Below are 18,589 nucleotides of genomic sequence, written 5' to 3' on the forward strand. Positions count from 1 at the left end.
AAAATAATAAACCTTAACGTCTCTGGCTGATATTGACCCTCTTGTCCTGTTTATTCTGGGCTTGTTCCTGCAAGAGCTTTGGGCCTGAAAGTTTGCACAAGTAGTATAGAGGCCCTTAGCGGTTACTCGGTGGCTTTTACTCGCTACATACACATAAAAAAAACCCAAACACACACACATTTTATAAATTCGCTGGGAAACTCAGTTCAATATTTGTCATATCAAAAAACATTTTTACATTGATACAGTATTAGTTCTTTGTGATTTACAGCAAAACATAATGTAGGAAAGGTTGCAACTGCAAGAAAATATTACTGTAATTTGAATTTGATTTATAGTAGCATGAGCATGCTAACTTAGTTGAAATGTCTGTTGAAGATTCATTTAGTGTATCTATATGGGCTCAAATTGTGGTCAGAAGTATTTTTTACTTGTAAATCAAATCAAAGCGCTCCTCCGACAGCCAAACCCATCTGTTCTCTGATTGGTTTCTTAAATTTGTGATTGGCATGACGTTGACCAATCAGCTGAAAGGAAGAAAAATCGGGTCAAAATCCATACTTTTAAGTTGAAAGACACACACAGCAAGGGAACCTGAGTGCAGAGCTTCACACGTAGTTCTTTGCTTTGTATCTGTAATCAGACCTTAACAAAAAACATGAACTTATGTAACTTGTGTAAATATTTTTTACAAACACACAAATTCTCATCTATAGATGCACAAACATAAAATTTTCACATATTTTGGTTTACAAGGTTACAAAACTCAGTTCACAACTACTCATTTCATTTACAAGTGCAAAATATTTATTTGAGCCCATATGTCTATTACGTATATAATCATATCAATTTAACAGTTAAAGAAATCCAGAGTAGAAGGTCCATCAGGCTATATGGCTTCAATTTCCTGTGCAGAACAAGAGAAAAAAATTATTACATCTTGGTCATATATATATAGATAGATAGATAGATAGATATAGGTATATGATGATACCTGCTCTCACTGATGAATACACAAGATCCAGAACAGCTGGTTGTTCTGTAAGACATAACAGCGGCTTTACATACCTTGCACTACAGATTAGACCAGATCTTAAAAACCTATGGAAATTGAACTTTTCTACATTGGTCATAAAAATAAAACAAGATTTGGATAGATGGCAAAAGTTGCCACTTTTCTTTTTTGGAGCGTGTGAGCCCCTTCTTTATGGGAGTGGTTACATGATTATCTTAATTCTTATTATCTTATATCTTATTCTCATCTAGACTCTTGGTCTGTTTCACCATCTTCACTTTGGACCCTAGTTGTCTGTGACAAAAGGAAATTACAAACAGAGAGTTTAAAACTGGAGTTAAATGCATAAAAGGTTGGGCAGAGAAGACTCCACTTCCTTCTTGACTCTTTTGTTGAGAAACAAAGATGTGGTGTGATTAAGGCATGGCGGGTCCAGACGTAGGTGTTTTGTCATTGTTTCATCTTTATTCGTACATAACGCCACCACAACACACACCACAAACCTCATGTTTTAAGTCGGCGGACCTGATTGCGGATGCTGTGCAGGTGCGTCCGCCTTCCCTGCAAGGCACCGCAGACCACGCCTCACCACATACCCCCATCGCCTGACTGACCCCAAGGAGCCATCCAGTCGAACCTTCTCCCCCCGCCGCTGGCTTCCTACTAAAGATGTAGGTAGGACATCAACTGGACTCATTGAGGGTTTCATTTGCTTGCTCAGCCCTTCACTTATGCAGCCTAGCCTGCATAAGTGAAGGGCTGAGCAAGGCGATGACCCGAACGTCCACCCCCAGCACCGTCACCACGTGCTCGTCCGCAGACAGAGGAGCCTCAAGACTGAACTCGCAATGAGACACTCGAGGTCAGACACAAAGTCCCAGCTACTGGGCGTCCCCGTGCTGGCCGTGTAAGTCTGTGACACACAGGCAAGCACCAACAGGGAGCCAGCATTGCAGGCTGGGGACCTCTCCCTCACTGGCTGAAGTGTCAGACATAGCGAGGTCTGACAAGCGCTACCCGCGGCACGCAGTTGGAGCGGCAGAATGCCAGATGCACGGGGCCGTCGGCTAGGACCAGCCCGTGCGTACGCTCCCCAAGGATCTCCAGCTGGAGCCTTCAGGGCCCGAACCCGGAATCCCAGGAGCAGAGAGAGGAGAGGTAGCGTAGCTCACTGAGGTGCTGATAGGGGACCCTACTGGGTGCACAACCCTACAAGAAGCAGGCAACAGCACACAGGGAGCCAGCGCCGCAGGCTGGTGAACAACCAATCGCTGGCTGAGGCATCAGACACAGCGAGGACTGACTTGCAGGCAAGCCGGTGAATGCGGCAATACGCCAAGAGAACACAGCCTGCAGCCACAGCACCCTATATGCCAGACAGAGACTGGCTAAAGGAGGCTGGAGAACACACATGCGCCGGCTGAAGAAACAGACACAGCGAGGTCCAACTGGCGCATAAGCCGGTGAATGCGGGCAATACGCCAGGGGAACACAGCCTGGAGCTGCAGTGCACCCAGGGACGTGACTCGCTGGGGCTCACTGAGCGGGCCCTGCTGGCCACATAGACCCGCAACATTTGGGGAATGTGCCAGACAGAGAGCTAGAGGCTGGAGAACTGTCAACCGCTGGCCGAGCCGTCAGACGCAGCGAGGTCTGACTGGTGTATGAAATATGCGCGAAGCGCGGGCAATAGGCCAGGGAACACAGCCTGCAGCAGTGCTGGCCACTAGGCCCAACTCAAAGGATGTCAGGAGGGAGGAGGGCGGCTGTAGGACAGCTGAACCTAGGTTCCGAGTCCACCCCGTCTCAACTGAACACGGCCGTCTCTGCACGCCTGCATAGGCCCCTTAGCTTCTTCATAGCGAGGTGTCCGCAGGGTAGACAGGCAGTTCCATCAGCCAACCCTGGTCGCTCATAAACATCAACCTCCTGACAATCAAACCTCCACCAGCCCAGGACTCAAAGAGGCGGGGCCATGGGAGGGAATGCTGTGGGAGGGTCCCAGAATCAGGTGATCCAGACATGGGTTCACCCGTACGGGCCCCACTCCAGTGGCAGCTAGAGGGGATGGAAGCTTCTTTAACATCCACCTTATGATAATCAACCTCCACCGGCCCAGGCCTCACAGAGGCGGGGCTATGGGAGGGAACGCTGCAGCCATCATCCTATTTAGCTTAAGAAGCACGGGAATGAGGTGGGCCCTCCATGCCCAGCCCGCCTGCAGCCATCGTGTCAAGCTTCATCCATAGAGGGAGCGACAAAATGGCCACCAGCAGGGCATAAGTAACCCTCCCGCCCCTGTTAGGGCATGCCACCCTGCCCAGGAAAGGCCCGAAGGGGCAACTAGGGACCAGCTGGGGGGCTAAGGGAGGAGGGGCCAAAGGCAACTACTCCTGCCATTCATGGCAGCAACCAACTGCGGGCAGGGGATCATAAATGCTGGGAGGCAGAGCACTCACTGCCTGCAACTAGGCCAACCAGGCAGCAGCAGCAACTTAGACAGTAGGTGCTGAGGCTGCATGATAGCAACAACCTTGAGGTCCACTCTGCTAGATAGTTATTTATTTTTCCTTTTTCGCCCAGGCACAGCCACACTGCTCGTGCCTATCGTAAAAAGGCAAAAATGCCATTCACAGACATGTTTGGGACGTGTGGGCTGCCATACTTCTGCTACCAAGCAAGGGGGCGGGGTCACACGCTAACCACGAAGTGTTAACAGGTAGCCAGCACTAGCCGCAACCTGAATTCCCCTTTCACTGTTTATTAGCTCCTGCGTCACAGTGCTGACAGGTAAAAGCATATGCTTGGAACACATTTCCCCAATGTAGTCGGGCTACGAGCGGAGCACTGTTAGCCGCGTTAACCTGCGAGCTGCGGGCAACACGCCAGATAGGCTAACCAGCTGGAATGCTACTCGCAGGCCGGCTAACGATTAGCTGGCACAAACCATAGCATAATTCCCCACTGTTTATCCCCCACAGTGTTAAGCAGGCCAACAGCAAACTATTGGAACGCTGAAGCCGTATCCCCTTTGTGTTTACATACATAGCAGCTGAGCTGCACAGTGCCCAGGCGACAGCATATGCTTGAACACTGAAGCCGTGCCCATGCTGTGTTTCCTCGTTGTGGCCGAGCTACTCGCTAGCTGGCACAGCGTGGTCCGACTGGCGCATAAGCCTTTTTTTTTTTTCTCGGCGATGAGCCGGGGAAGGGAGACCAACCAAGGTGAAGTCAAGCTAAGGGATACCAGGGCATACCAGGGGAATACCGGGGAACACCAGGGCATACTGGGGGAATACCGGGCCTACCAGGGGAGTACCGGGGCTACCAAGGGAATACCGGGGAATAACAGGGGAGAGGCAGTGCCCACGGAGGATGCTGAAGCATGCTCCTGACTGATGCACATGCATACAGCACTCTCAAGGCACTCACATACACACAACACAAGTGGAGATCAAACAATCACCGGTGTCATGTCTGCACAGCTGTTTTATACTGTGTCGAAGAGAACCTTAGGATTTCTTTTTCCTACTGCGAGTAGTTTAGCGAAATAAGTGGTTCTCGCATCTTTCACCATGTTGATCAAAGTAGACAATAGTTCTTTTAAGTGTAGCTTATGAACCTCAAGTTTTGTGGCTTTCCACAGGTGCTCAGTTTTACGGCAAATTCGCCTAAACCTGCAATTAGCTTCTGTGAACCAGGGCAGGGATTTAGTAGTGCTGCCTGTCCTGATTTTAAGAGGATTCACTTTATCTAGAATTTTTTGACATTGTGAATTAAAGAAGGCCAAATGCCATTCTATATAATCGGTTTGAAATAAATTATTATCAAACAATTACACAAATTGTTCCACCGCAGAGTCAGTAATTTCATTACTTCACATGAACAAAGGACAATGTGTCTCAAATAAACAAGAGATCAAATAAAATACATTTATGATAACTAATTTAAAAAAAAGTTAGAGAAGCACGTTCCACCCTCTCTCTGGATATTGTTTTTAGGAATGTCTGGAAGCCATCCCTTAAGGATTATGAAGACTACCGTATTTTTCAGACCATAAGGCACACCGGATTATAAGGCGTACTTTTAATGAACGTGTCTGAACGGGTCTGTTTCATACATAAGGAGCACAGGATTATAAGGCACATTCAGCAAAACAAAACAGATAAGTTAAACTTTACTCAACTCATTCTTCTTGCTTCCTCCACCTCCATACCATTAATTCATTATTGTTAAATTCTCTCGCAGCTCCTCTATTCCCATGTTCTACTGCCTGATTGATAGAGTTTGAAATTCGCTTTGTAAGCATGTTTCTTAACAGGTGCCATTTTAGGGTCCCCATACTAACACAATACACACAATTCAGTAATATGTTAAGCCACAGCACGTATCATTCCGGGAGGCTCCTGACTACGGTAGCCGTAATGCTCCTACAATCCATCAAGCGGTGCGGCTTCGTAGCTTACCAAAGTCGTACTAAAACATTTTTTGACAGATTTTTAAGCGTCATGTACCACATAAAATCAGTTTGAGGTCAGTAAGCACAAACAGAATTCATACATAAAATGCACCGGATTAAGGTGCACTGATGATTTTTGAGAAAATTTAAGGATTTTAAATGTGCCTTAAAGTCTGGAAAATACGGTACTCATATTGTACTCTGTGTAAGGCCCAGGTGGACGATAGATAATATATGCAATGTTTGGTTTTCTTCCTGAATACTGTCGTTGTTTATATTTACTGCAGGAAGAAACTGTAAAAACAGCGTTTTATAAGGAAAGCGCTCGAAAGCACTGTCTGCCTATGAGCCAAAACAAAACCAACCCCCCCCCCCCCTTCCTATTGGTCAAAAAATTACCATGTCGACCAATCAAAAACTGATATGGCAACATAACATCTAGTGTAGTCAATAGTTTTAGCGTGTGTGCCAGAACAATGAGGCGACTGCTGAATGTTACAGGTGTTACATGAGTCATACACCTCCTGTTGTGGGTGGCTGTGGCTCAGGTGGTAGAGCAGATCAGCTACTGATCGGAAGGTCGGTGGTTTGATCCTTGGCTTCCCTAATCTGCATGCCAAGTATCCTTGGGCAAGATACTAATCCGATGCGTTCATCGGAGTGTGAATGCAGGTTAGTTTGCACTTGTGTATAGAAGTGCTTTTACGAGTGGGTGAATGAGGCATGTTGTATAGAGCGCTTGGAGTACTCCGGGAGAGTAGAAAAAGCGCTATATAAGAATCAGTCCATTTACCATCTGTTATCAGGCTGTTAATTATGAAATTATTTTTTGGAGTGGCACGAATAATTTGTGTGGCATCAGATTTTGATGCAGAACAGCTGATTGTTCTGTAAATAGTTTGAAATGTTTATTTAAAAACGTCTTGGCTGCATTAAAAAAAATAGCTGCAAAAAACTTTGTTGTTTGCCAGACTGAATTACTTTTTTGAAGAAGTAACTATATAATTAATTGCCCAACATTGGTCATTATTTACTGTATTTGGCAGACAGAGTTACAGGAATCTCTCCCAGACCACAGACTCATAATACAAGTCAGAGCTTTATGGGAAAAAAAAGATAGAAAGAAAGTTGTGTTTTAAAAAATTGGAGTCCAAGTTATTTTTACTTCCAATAGTGTTAACATACTACACAGGTCATGAACAAGATTTTTTTTTTTTTAATTTTCATTGTAAGTGGGCTAAAGCAGTTAATTAAAAGTAGTCTAACATAAATGTAAATGCTGTAATTTGATTATTTTAATAAACCATGTAACTTGGATGGATTAGATGCTGGCATGACCACAGTGCACACGTCTGATGTCGCTCACAGTGGTCCAAGGGACCGCTCAGGGAGTTTGTGTGTTCGCTCAGACACATGAAAAATTAGAGGGAACATTGCACACCGCCCCCTCGGCCTGTGCTTCGAGGTTTCTGGTAGTTAGAATGACTCGGGGGTGTTGATTCATTTAAACTAACATAATCATCCTGCTGCAGCCAGGTTTCTTTATGGCAGAGTAAATCCATTTTTTGATCAATTATGAAGTCATGCACTAACAGAGACTTGGAGGAGAGAGACCTAATGTTTAATAATCCACATTTCACTGTTTTACTTGTAAGACAGCAACTCTTCTTCCTGGTCCCAACTCTGGATAGTCATATGTTGGGGGCTTCAATAAATTATATTCCCCACCAAACAGGTGACATGATTTGAACTACAAGCCAGTTTTTGAAGCTGAGGAAAAGAGTGCTAGTGCATCGAACTTGACTGCTGCCTGATCCACCAAATACTTACTACCTACTGTTACAGCCTACCTTTTGTGCTGGACATCTTTCTGAGTCTGACATCAGCATAAATCACATCTTCAGGGGGAGTAGAGTTGTTACCTCCTGAGCAGAGAGGAAGAAAAACATAGACACATGCTAACCAGACTCAACTACCTGTTAAAATGTTTTCAGGTGGTTTTGCTCTTCCTGCATTCAGTCAGGATTACCCTGAAAACTAAACTATAAACTGAGTTGAATTTCATGATTTACTTGGGTTCCAGTGGCTCCTTTTAGGAACTTTCAGTAAAACTGATATAAATTTGATGTCATGTAAAACAAATCAGATATCTGTGACTACTTTCATAAACTGTCAGATAGTCAGAACTGACTAGATTTAACCCTCTCAAGCTCAAATTAAGTTTTAGTTACAGGAAAAAACTGATATTTGGGGAAAATTATCAAAAAAAAAAAATCATAAAATATGTATGTGGGGTAATCAGGTTGTTAGTTTTTAACTGTTGAAAATCGGCAATGCCTGCCTTGAGAGGGTTAGTGTTTAAATGTGTCCAACCCCGCTCTAATGTTGAGCTGTCTGTGAACACGCATTACAGACCCGGTTGCGTTTTTGAACATCTTTATTAATACTTACACGGTTGTTGTACGCTCTCCGCTGCAGCTTTAGCACTGCCAGGCACACACATCACCAACAACTCCAAACAAAGGACCCAGTACCACTCTTAAGGTGGGAAGACGTGATTGCTCCATGCATGGTCAGTAGCTTTCTTGTCTCGATGTCAGTGACTTCGATTTCCTCCTTTGGCCAGCTTATTATCCCAGCAGGGTACCTGATCACGGGGAGGGCATAGGTGTTGATAGCCCGCATCTTGTTCTTACCGCATCTTGACTTGCCTGACCCTCTGCAGGTACTTCGTGGTTGCAGCTTTCCTAGCAGCCTCGTCATGATTCCCATTTGCCCGTCTTGTAAATGATCTCAATGAGGGGGTTCAGGTCTATGCAGAACAGCAGTGGGGAAAGAGCATCTCCTTGGTAGATCCCGTACTTGATGATCACTGTACTATGGGCTTGAAGTTGGCCTCTAATGTTTTACGCCACATCCCCATTGAGAACAGGCTTCCAAATGAAGCCTCTTAGAGTCTTGTTGATCTTGTACAATTCTAAGCATCCCAGTATCCAGGTGTGGGACATTGAGTCTTAGGCCTTCTTGTAATCAATCCAGACAGGTTGGTCAGCCTAGTCTTGCAGTCTCTGCTGACTGCTCTGTCTACCATTAACTGGTGTTTTGCACCTCTGGTATTCTTGCCAATCCCTTTCTGTGCCCCTCTCACGTATTGACCCATGTGCCCATTCATATAAAGCACCTTGAGGTGACTGTTGTTGTGATTTGGCGCTATATAAATAAAATTGAATTGAATTGAATCTTAGCCTCCGTGATGCCTTCCTTGTGGTACTGAGGTAGGTCATTGGCCAATTGTTAGATGGAACTTGTACCTTCTTGAGGTCCTTGAGGTTCACTATAAATGCCCTCCTGAACAAGATTAGTCAGACCCTGCAGGAACTGAAAACACTTCTACCCTCCCCTATTTTAGAAGAGGTTTACAAGTTTGTGGACAAGGCTCAGCGGGACTAACACTCTAAAGAAAAAGAAAGACAACACAGGAAATTCCACACTTTGCTAACAAAAACTTTTACTTCCCAGTAGGAACCTACACAACACAAAGAAGAACAGGAGAACTTCGCACCTAAAGACAGTAATCTTACTGAACCTGAAAAGAAAGTGCAAGCCAAAGTAATCAATCTTGCCATTTCTCCTCAACAGTTGCCCATAGTGGACCTCATCACAGCCACAGAAAACTTCATAAGGATTAATAAGTTATCACAAACAGAAGCCAAGCGATCAGGATGAAGAAAGAACACACACATGTAAAGGAAGCTCTTAAAACACGTGGTTATCCAGACTGGGCTTTCATCAAGTCAGCAAAGAGGCACAGAAAAAAAGCTCAGCCACCAACTAGGGAGGATCAGAAAGACAATTGCAATAATATTGTCATCCTCTATGTAGACAGTTTATTTGACAAAACTCAGGAGAGTCTTCACCAAGCATGACATCCCAGTTTATTTGAAACCCAGCCATGCACTCAGACACAAACTGGTTCATCCCAATGACAAAACTCCTAAACACAAACTTAACAATGTAGTGTATGCTGTACAGTGTAGCGAGGAATGCTCAGACCTTTACATTGGAGAGACCAAATAGCCACTTCATAAACACATGGCACAACATAGAAGAGCCACCTCCAGGGGACAAGACTCGGCGGTCCATCTGCATGTAAAGGACGAAGGTCACTCTTTCGAGGATGCCAATGTTCACATTTCGGACAGAGAGGACAGATGGTTTAAAAGAGCAGTGAAAGAAGCCATTTATGTCTACTGTGAACGACCATCTTTGAACAGAGGCGGTGGCTTATGACACCAACTGTCTGCCATCTATAACCCAGTTTTGAGATTCTTCCCAGATGCCTTAACCCCCACTCACATCCTGGGCCTCCTGATCTCAAGAAAACACATGCTAGGGTGGGGCTAGGTTTCACAATGAGCTCACCTGAAACCTTGGCTGATTGTGACCTACGCCCGTGTTCACACCTTGACTTGTGTGATTAGGTAGGGGATCAACAGGGAGTCTGTGTCCCTCTCGGGGGGACACCCCCATAGGGCTTCAATCTGGAACTCTCCACCATTTGACCCTAGAACTGAAGAAGCTTTTTGGATGAGAGGTGAAACATCTTGCAAGCAACAACCCTAACCCATTCACAGACATTTATATGGGTAATTTAGAGTTTCCGCTTAACATAACCCCACCAACTCCATATCTTTGGACTGTGGAAGGAAACTGGTGTTCCCGGAGACAACCCATGTAAAAATGGAGAGAACATGCAATCTCCAAACAGAAAGACGCCAACCTGATGGTAAAATAAAACTTAGGACCTTCTTGCGGTGATGCAACAGTGCTAACCACCATGCCACTGTGCTGCCCCTTCAGTTAATCCAAAATGCTGCAGCAAGAGTCCTGACAGGGACTAGAAAGAGAGAGCAGATTTCTCCTGTATTGGCTTCCCTTCATTGGCTCCCTGTTAAATCCAGAATTAAATTAAAAATCTTACTCCTCACTTACAAGGACTAAATAATCAGGCCCCATCTTATCTTAATGACCTTGTAGTACCATATCACCCTGTTAGAGTACTTCGCTATCACACTGCAGGCTTACTTGTTGTTCCTAGGGTATTTAAAAGTAGAATGGGAGGGAGAGCCTACAGTGTTCTATGTTTTCTTTTTAAGTGAAGAGTTTTTTAAATTCAGAATTGTGAAATTGTCATTTGAACTAAAGTATCATCATTATGTTATATTTCAAATGAGAACAATCAATGTTTATAAGAGGACATTCACCAGACTTTAGGTTTTGCCCAAGTCCTACACAGTTCATTCTTCCTGCAAATGTTTTTTTAAAGTGACAGGAGTTTTACTTCTGCCCAGGTTTCTCAGTTTCTCACCTTTTATTTCCCTGCAGAAGAACAGAACTCCACCCACAACTAGAACCAAGAGAACCACAGAGACGAGACTTGCTACAACTGTGACCAGGAGAGAGGGAGGAGTGGGGGAGGAGGCTGGGGGGTGAATGGAAAGAGTAAAAGAAAGAGGAGAGTTTACAGGGGGAGAGGAGGGAGATGGTGTTTGAAGAAGATGAGGATCTGCAGGAGAGATGATGAAGATGATTCAGTCACTTTATTATCAGCTCAGCAGGTTAATTCATGTCTTTAAACAGGAAGCGATGTCAGTGATCTGACCTCTGACCCTCAGAAAGCTCTGAGGAGACTTTCCACCGTCATCAGTAGAGCACCAGTATAGACCTTCATCAGCCTGCGTGATGTTAGTGATGCTGTGCTCTCGTTTAGGACCAACAGAACTTCCTTTGATGGAGAAATAACCCTGAACTGTGTCACCATTCCTTTGTCTGCAGCGCAGTGTGACATCACTTCCTGTCCTCACAGGAAGTGCAGGAACCTCAAGGATAAGATGTTTTTCTGACCAATGGAGACAAACAGAGTTAATGAGAGTAGAGTCATATCCAGATGCTGTACCAGCAGATGGAGCAGTGAGTTTGTGTACCAGTTACAGTGATGTTGATCTGATCACTCCTCTGTCCAGAACTGGTTTCACACCAGTAACCTGCAGAGTCTGACTCGGAGATGTCTGAGAGGATGCAGGAGTAACTTTTAAACTCCCGAAAACCTGCAGCTGCTCCACAGTCCTCAGTGAGTCCTCCTCTGGTCCTCTTCACTGTCCATCCATCAACTGTCTGTCCATCATCAACACAACTCAGAGACACTGAAGAAGTCCCACTGAAGAACTGCTGAAGGTTTGGGCTGACAGACAGAGACACTGGAGGACACACACACACACACACACACACACACACACACACACACACACAGAATAAATGTATTCGTGTTCTTGTTGGAGTCTCACTGATTGTTTTCATTTCCACCAACTCACCTGCAGAAACAGTCAGTGCAGACTGCAGCAGCACATACACACCTGCAACAGGAAGTCAGAGGTCACTGAGGTTCAGAGGTCACTGAGGGTCAGTGGTGCCTCTGTAAAAATGTATTTAGCTCCAGAGAAGTGTAGTTTATTAGACAAAAAAAAATTGTGTTGTGCTTTTAAATTAACACTGTCATTTATCTTTACAGATGGGCATTACAGACATTTGCTGTGTGTTTCATCATTAGCTTTACAGTTTTACTATTAGCTACAGCCGCTGCCTAATGACAAGACACAATTCCCGTCTGATTTCCTGTACCCAACCAGAAAGTCAGGGTGTCAGTACTCCAGGGCAACTTGTGTTTAACATAAACATGAAACAGTCACTTTTTAAGAATGTGAAACTTTAATTTGTTCAGATGGCCTCTTTAAAACCCGTCCATCCATCCCTTCATCCCTTCATCTATCCATCCATCCATCTGTCAGCATGGCCTGAATGGGGATAGAACGAAATAAACCCCCACTTTAAACAGCAATTAAATACGAAACTAAACAAAAACCTAAACTGGGAGAACTAAAACTAAAACTGAACACAAGGAACGTGAATACCTGGAACTTGGGACGTGGTAAACAGACGTCCTGACAAATAAGGAAGTAATAACTCACACAATAAACACACACAAGGGTGACGAGGGAACTGGAAACACATGGGGAACAGCTGATGCAAATGAATATGAGGCCACAGGGGAAGCAAAACTAAACACACTGAACATGGAACAGTAGACTGTCAAAATAAAACAGGAAACAGTGAGCTGTAGACTGTGATAACACAAGCTTGACACAGGGGTCGAGGGGACACATAAGAGAGAAAAACAGAGACATGATGGGCAGGGGAAACGTACATGGAATCACATGACAGACAGGGGAGACATGAAATGAAACACTGAGAGGAGAACATTAGAACAGAACACGGAGACAAGACACAAAGATCTGGAACACATAAAGGGTGAGGGAGACTTAAACACTGGGGAAATGACACTATAAACTTACCAAGGAGACAGACATGGAAGGAACCTAAACAGACAAGAACTAAACAGGGAAACATAGAACTAACTGAAGGTTGAGCTGTATGAATATATATATCCTGTGTTTTCATTTTGGCATACTGTATTAACACAGTTCACCTAAAATCGCACAAAAAAGATACAATCTGAGTAAAAAGGTATTTTTTTTTACTGTAACAACCACAAACATGTTTAACAAATCCTTTTCATAACTTGACATAAAAATAGAAATTGTACATTTTAAAAACTTATACACAAGTTTTGCAAATAACAGTTATTTGCAACTATTTACCTAAAAATGCACTCAAGGCATTTTTTAAAACCATCTCAAACTATTTACAGGGCAATCATATGCTCTGCATCAAATAAGAGTCACACGAATTATTTGTGCCACTTCAGAAAATAACTTTTGTCCAAGATAAGATAAAGAAGAACATCACGAACCTGATAACCTGCAGGCCTGACAGCAGGAGTGTCAGGCGTTGTGTGGAGGCGAGGAAGAAAGAACCCAAACGCAGGACTCGACAACGATCGGATGGAACTGAGGACTTAAATATACGCTGGGTGATGAATGATTAGAAACCGATGACTACACAGCTGAATTTAGTCTGACTAATAATACATGGAAATAACTGGAACACAATACGCACTTCCTGTTTTACGTTGGCACAGAAAACAGGAAGTGAGAAAGTAAATGTGGCAAACTAAACTGAACATGAACAAACTGAAATCACTGGGTCAACGACCCAGGAACCCTGATAAGGAGGTGTATCACTCCTCCTGTTTCCCACCTGGAGGCAGGGTTTACACTGCAGTCTGCCTTTTGTGGCTTTTTGGCAAAACTGTGACATTCACTAGTACCCTCACTGACACACAAAACAAAACGACTACACACAACACACTAACTACACACTCCAAACACACTAAATATCTCAAAAATCGCTGTCTCTCATTCCTTCGCTCACTCCTTTCTATGCCATTATTCTTTCTTTTTTGCCGTCATCACTCCTAAAACTTCCCCCTCTTACCCTTACTCATGGCCACATCATTTTTTGATTGGTCAACATGGTACATTTTTCCACCAATAGAAAATGGGTGATTTGTCTTTTCTTTTCCCTTTTTTTGGGGTGTGAGCAGGGAGTGCTTGCCATGTGATATCCTTAGACACTAAACGTATTGACAGTATTCAAGAAAAACCATTACTATATATTTTTATCATGACTCTGGTTTTACGTGGCCTATTACGTGCGATTGTTTTGCCCTCCCAGCTCTCAATAAGCATTTTCTTGTTAGTAACAGTAATGGAAATAGTGATTAGTTACATTACTAGTTACTTAAAAATATATCAACGTTGGTAACGCCATTACTTTTAATGCTGTTTGTTGGGTCTGCGCTTTCACAGGCCCCGCTGGTTTAGAGACTTATTCCTCATGAAGAAAGCAAGACAATCAGCGATTGATCGACTTTACTTGCGCAAGGGAGGCCCCGGTCGGTGACTTAGAAAAGCACAATCCAACCACAGACCTCGACTCTGGCCTTCGCTTGCCGCCTTTTATTGAAAACAGTTACAATACACACAAGCACCTCCCATTGTACAACCCCCCTATGGTCACAAAAGACAAGACACTGTGTGTGTATGTGTGTGCACGTGTAATCATGTGTATGCATGTGCGAGAATGTGTGTGTGTGTGTTTGTGTTTGGGGGTGCATTTGTGTGACCTCCTGCCCACAAAAGGGTCATAAAAGCAGGAAGCTTACAATATCTGTGTATGTGTAATCGATCGGGGGCTGCGACATAGTGGTGGTTCATTCTACTTCTTGTGGATGTATGTGAAGCAAGGATTGGAATAACAGTGTTGGAGTCAAATTGTTAAGTGTTGGCATTGTGTCACTTAAATTTGTAAGTCTTAGTTCAAGCAGCATGATCAAAGACAATCCTTTGTCTGTGACCACCTCTCCAGCCAGCCTGTTGGTAGGGAAGCTGAAGTGTTTTATTATAGGGACATCCTATCTGAACGTTCTGAGAGACAGCATCCTTCCCACTTTGGATGGAGAAGCTCTCATTTCTAGAAATCTGGGAAAATATAATAAAAACCCCAAAATGTGACTATCCAGAGTTGGGACCAGGAAACAGAGTTGTCCCCCCTCACCAACAAAAACCCATCCCCTTAGAGACTGTCTCAGCTCCCAAAAACACAAAAAACAAACTAAAAACCAGCAACAAACAACTAAAAAACACAAAGAAAGAACAATACAGTATCCACATCTGAACCAAAGAGTAAAACAGTGAAATATGGATTATTAAATATTAGGTCTTTCTCCTCCAAGTCTCTGTTAGTACATGACTTAATAATTGATCAACAAATCGATTTACTCTGCCTTACAGAAACCTGGTTGCAGCAGGATGATTATGTTAGTTTAAATGAATCAAATCATTCTAGCTACCAGAAACCTCGAAGCACAGGCCGAAGGGGCGGTGTGGCAGCAATTTTTCACACCAGCCTATTAATCAACCAAAGACCAAGACAGACTTTTAATTCATTTGAAAGCCTGACGCTTAACCTTGTCCACCCCAGCTGTAAAACTCAGAAACCAGTCTTACTTGTTATCATCTATCGTCCACCTGGGCCTTACACAGAGTTTCTCTCTGATTTCTCAGACTTTTTATCTGATTTCGTGCTCAGCTCAGATAAAATAATTATTGTGGGTGATTTTAACATCCATGTAGATGCTAAAAATGACAGCCTCAACATGGCATTTAATCTGTTATTAGACTCAACTGGCTTCTCTCAAAATGTAAAAGAACCCACCCACCACTTTAATCACACTCTAGATCTTGGTTTAACATATGGCATAGAAACTGAACATTTAACAGTGTTTCCTGAAAACCCTCTGCTGTCTGATCATTTCCTGATAACATTTACATTTACAATAATTGATTACACAGCAATGGAGAGTAGACTTTATCAAAGTAGATGTCTTTCTGAAAGTGCTGTAACTAAGTTTAAGAATATAATCCACCCACTGTTATCATCTTCAATGCCCTGTACCAACATAGAGCAGAGCAGCTACCTGAACGCTACTCCAACAGAGGTCGATTATATTGTTAAATATTTTACCTCCTCACTACGTACGACTCTGGATACTGTAGCTCCTGAGAAAAGCCCTAGATGGTTGGTCCTATAAGAAAGCCCTAGATGGCTGCTAACTTTCAGCTTCTTAATTCAGATAAAACTGAGGTTATTGTACTCGGCTCTGAAAATCTTAGAAATATGGTATCTGACCAGGTTCTTACTCTGGATGGCATTACCTTGGCCTCCAGTAACACTGTGAGGAAATGATGGTAAGCAATCAAAAATAAAAGCTCCTTGGCAGCCGTAATTATCTATGGAAAAGTGACCCTTCTTCTCAATTTATGATAACAGAAGATACTTTTTTAATAAGTTTATCCTCAAAAAAGAAAAAAGAAAAGCAGAAAAAAATTAAGCGCCTTGAGGCGACTGTTGTTGTGATTTGGCACTATATAAATAAAATTGAATTGAATTATTATGAGAATGTCATAAAAACTCCCTGAAAAGCCTTCAGTTAATCCAAAATGCTGCAGCAAGAGTAAAGATTGCTGAAATATTTATTCATTGTATTGCATTTATTCCTTACATGAACCCTCTGTATCACCTTGCATTATTGGTGTCTTTAGGGGCTTCTCTCCTACATACAACACAGGTAACTGTTCATATTCGATTTACCTACATGAAGAAATAACCGAAATAACTCCTTTTTTTGTTACAGCTAAAGTAATACTTACAGTGAGAATTACAGTTCTTCAGGAGGTGAATTGAATCTCTAGTCAACTGCATTTTACATATCCCTGTACCTCTTTGCTGCAGATGTTAAAATGCAACACCAAAATGTCAGTAAATTCACTTGAAGTGTTTCACATTTGACTTGATTGACATTGCAATAGGAAACATTCATTTGAATGTGAAAGTATTTCATTTGTAATATATGAAAGCCATCCGTCTATCCTTTTGCCAGTGTTGTTAACATAGAGCGAGAGCCAGGCTACGCCCTGCTCAGGTCACCAATCTGTTGCAGGGCTAAAAGAGGCAGACATTCACTCACACTTGAGACTCTCCAGTTAATCCAACTCCACATCTTTGGACTGTGGGAGGAAGTACCTGAAGATAACCTGAAAACTGATTGTGGAATTGAAGTCAGGACCTTCTGGCTGTTAGGCAATAGTACTAATCACTGTGCCATAACTTCCCTTCCAGCTGTGAGAGTCAGAGACAGCTTCCAGATACGTCTAATGGAAATGTGTATTTTCTTTAAAAAGTGTTGGATTTCTGCTGAATGAAAGAATGAATGATGGTTGAGTAAAGGAGATGTGAGTTGGACTCACCGATAAGCAGCGAGATAGCCGCAGTCTTCATGTTGTCTGGGTCACAACTGATCACGTCTCCAGTCTGAGCAGCAGAGAAATGCCTTAAGCTTCGTCACTTCCCCTTTAACACATGCAATGTTTCACTGGCTGAACACCAAGTCGCCACACTGCTGTGATGATATGCTGCTGTGATCGCTGAGGGCGGGGCATACTTTAATGACCTGCATCCTGTAGTCATGTCTCTTGCCTGAAATAATTATGTTTACACATGTATATATAATGCGCATGTAAGATGTTTCACCATCGTACAATGCTGTGATTGCAGTCATTCCCCAACTCTCTGTGAATGGTACTCATGGCCATTGATCAGTGGTTGTTCATCAATGGTCATGAGAATTTGCATTTTAATGATCATAAACTGTCCTCACAGCCCACTGTTCATTTAGTGGCGCTAGTTTCAGTCATGCAAATGTGCTGTTCATAAGTTTTTTGGGAAACCTGCAGTCAGCTGAGACTGAAGAAGTCACTCGATGATGATGAAACACTTCTCACACTGAAAACGCTACCTCCAGATGAACCGAATCAACCTTTTGAAGTTGTCTTACCTGGATGATTGAACATGCATCAAGACACATTATCATCTCTCCTAACACCTGTTACAGGAGAATTTCCATCCACCCATTTTTAAACACTTATCCAATTCAGGATTGCACAGAAGGCTAGAGACCTATTTCAAAACTACCATTTATTGCCAAGATTTTAGAGAAGGTTGTGGCCAAGCAACTCACAGTGGTTCTTGATGAACATAAAATTCTTGATAATTTCCAATCTGGTTTTCGTAGAGCTCATTCCACCAAAACTGCACTTCTTAGGGTGTCCAGGCCTCTGGGCCTGCGGCTCGGTTCACTCTGGCACAGCTGGCTGCTGGCAGAGCCGGCGGGCATGCCAGTACAGCCCCCTCTGGTTTCTGCTCCATGGCTACTGGGTGACCCCTCATCTGGGGCTCTTCTCAGCTCTTCCCAGGAGCGTGGCACGGTTGCCCCCTCCGGTGGTCCTCTGTTGCACTCTGGGGCCTCTGGATGTCTGGAGCCTGGATCTCCTCCATGCCTGCTTCATGCCCTGGGGGACGGGGCTATGGCCCTCTACATCCTCTAGCAGACCATTACATGGAGAAACCTTGTGAATACAAACGCGCTGATCCACACAGGTGTGCACACGGGTGTTCACTGTTCATAGACATAAACTACACCTTTATTGGCTGCTACTTCAAAGTAGGTCCTTTGTGCTGCACAACAACATTCAATATTT

The 18,589-nt window shown here is 43.5% G+C and overlaps 1 protein-coding gene across 1 annotated transcript; it reads right to left on the reverse strand.

Annotated features, from left to right (window-relative positions):
• Positions 1–288: 288 nt before the first annotated feature.
• On the reverse strand, positions 289–18,252 carry LOC109201609 (low affinity immunoglobulin gamma Fc region receptor II-c). The gene is made up of 8 exons (XM_025905572.1): positions 17,300–18,252; positions 11,846–11,887; positions 11,459–11,731; positions 11,137–11,373; positions 10,843–11,040; positions 7,325–7,399; positions 995–1,039; positions 289–907 (listed from the first exon to the last, which is right to left on the reverse strand). Exons 1-8 carry the CDS (start codon positions 17,328–17,330, stop codon positions 900–902), a joined length of 909 nt encoding a protein of 302 aa, XP_025761357.1. The 5' UTR covers positions 17,331–18,252; the 3' UTR covers positions 289–899.
• Positions 18,253–18,589: the final 337 nt, after the last annotated feature.

This window comes from Oreochromis niloticus, linkage group LG3 (genome assembly GCF_001858045.2).
Source record: "Oreochromis niloticus isolate F11D_XX linkage group LG3, O_niloticus_UMD_NMBU, whole genome shotgun sequence".
Taxonomy (NCBI): domain Eukaryota; kingdom Metazoa; phylum Chordata; class Actinopteri; order Cichliformes; family Cichlidae; genus Oreochromis; species Oreochromis niloticus.

Bases quoted from the DNA above. Each gene is read 5' to 3' on its own strand.
- LOC109201609 (XM_025905572.1), bottom strand. From the start codon at position 17,330: ATGAAGACTGCGGCTATCTCGCTGCTTATCG. The intron at 11,374-11,458 runs GTACACAAACTC...TCCATTGGTCAG, and splicing joins GATCAACATCACTGTAACTG to AAAAACATCTTATCCTTGAG. The intron at 7,400-10,842 runs GTGAGAAACTGA...CTCTCTGCTCAG, and splicing joins CTTCTGCAGGGAAATAAAAG to GAGGTAACAACTCTACTCCC.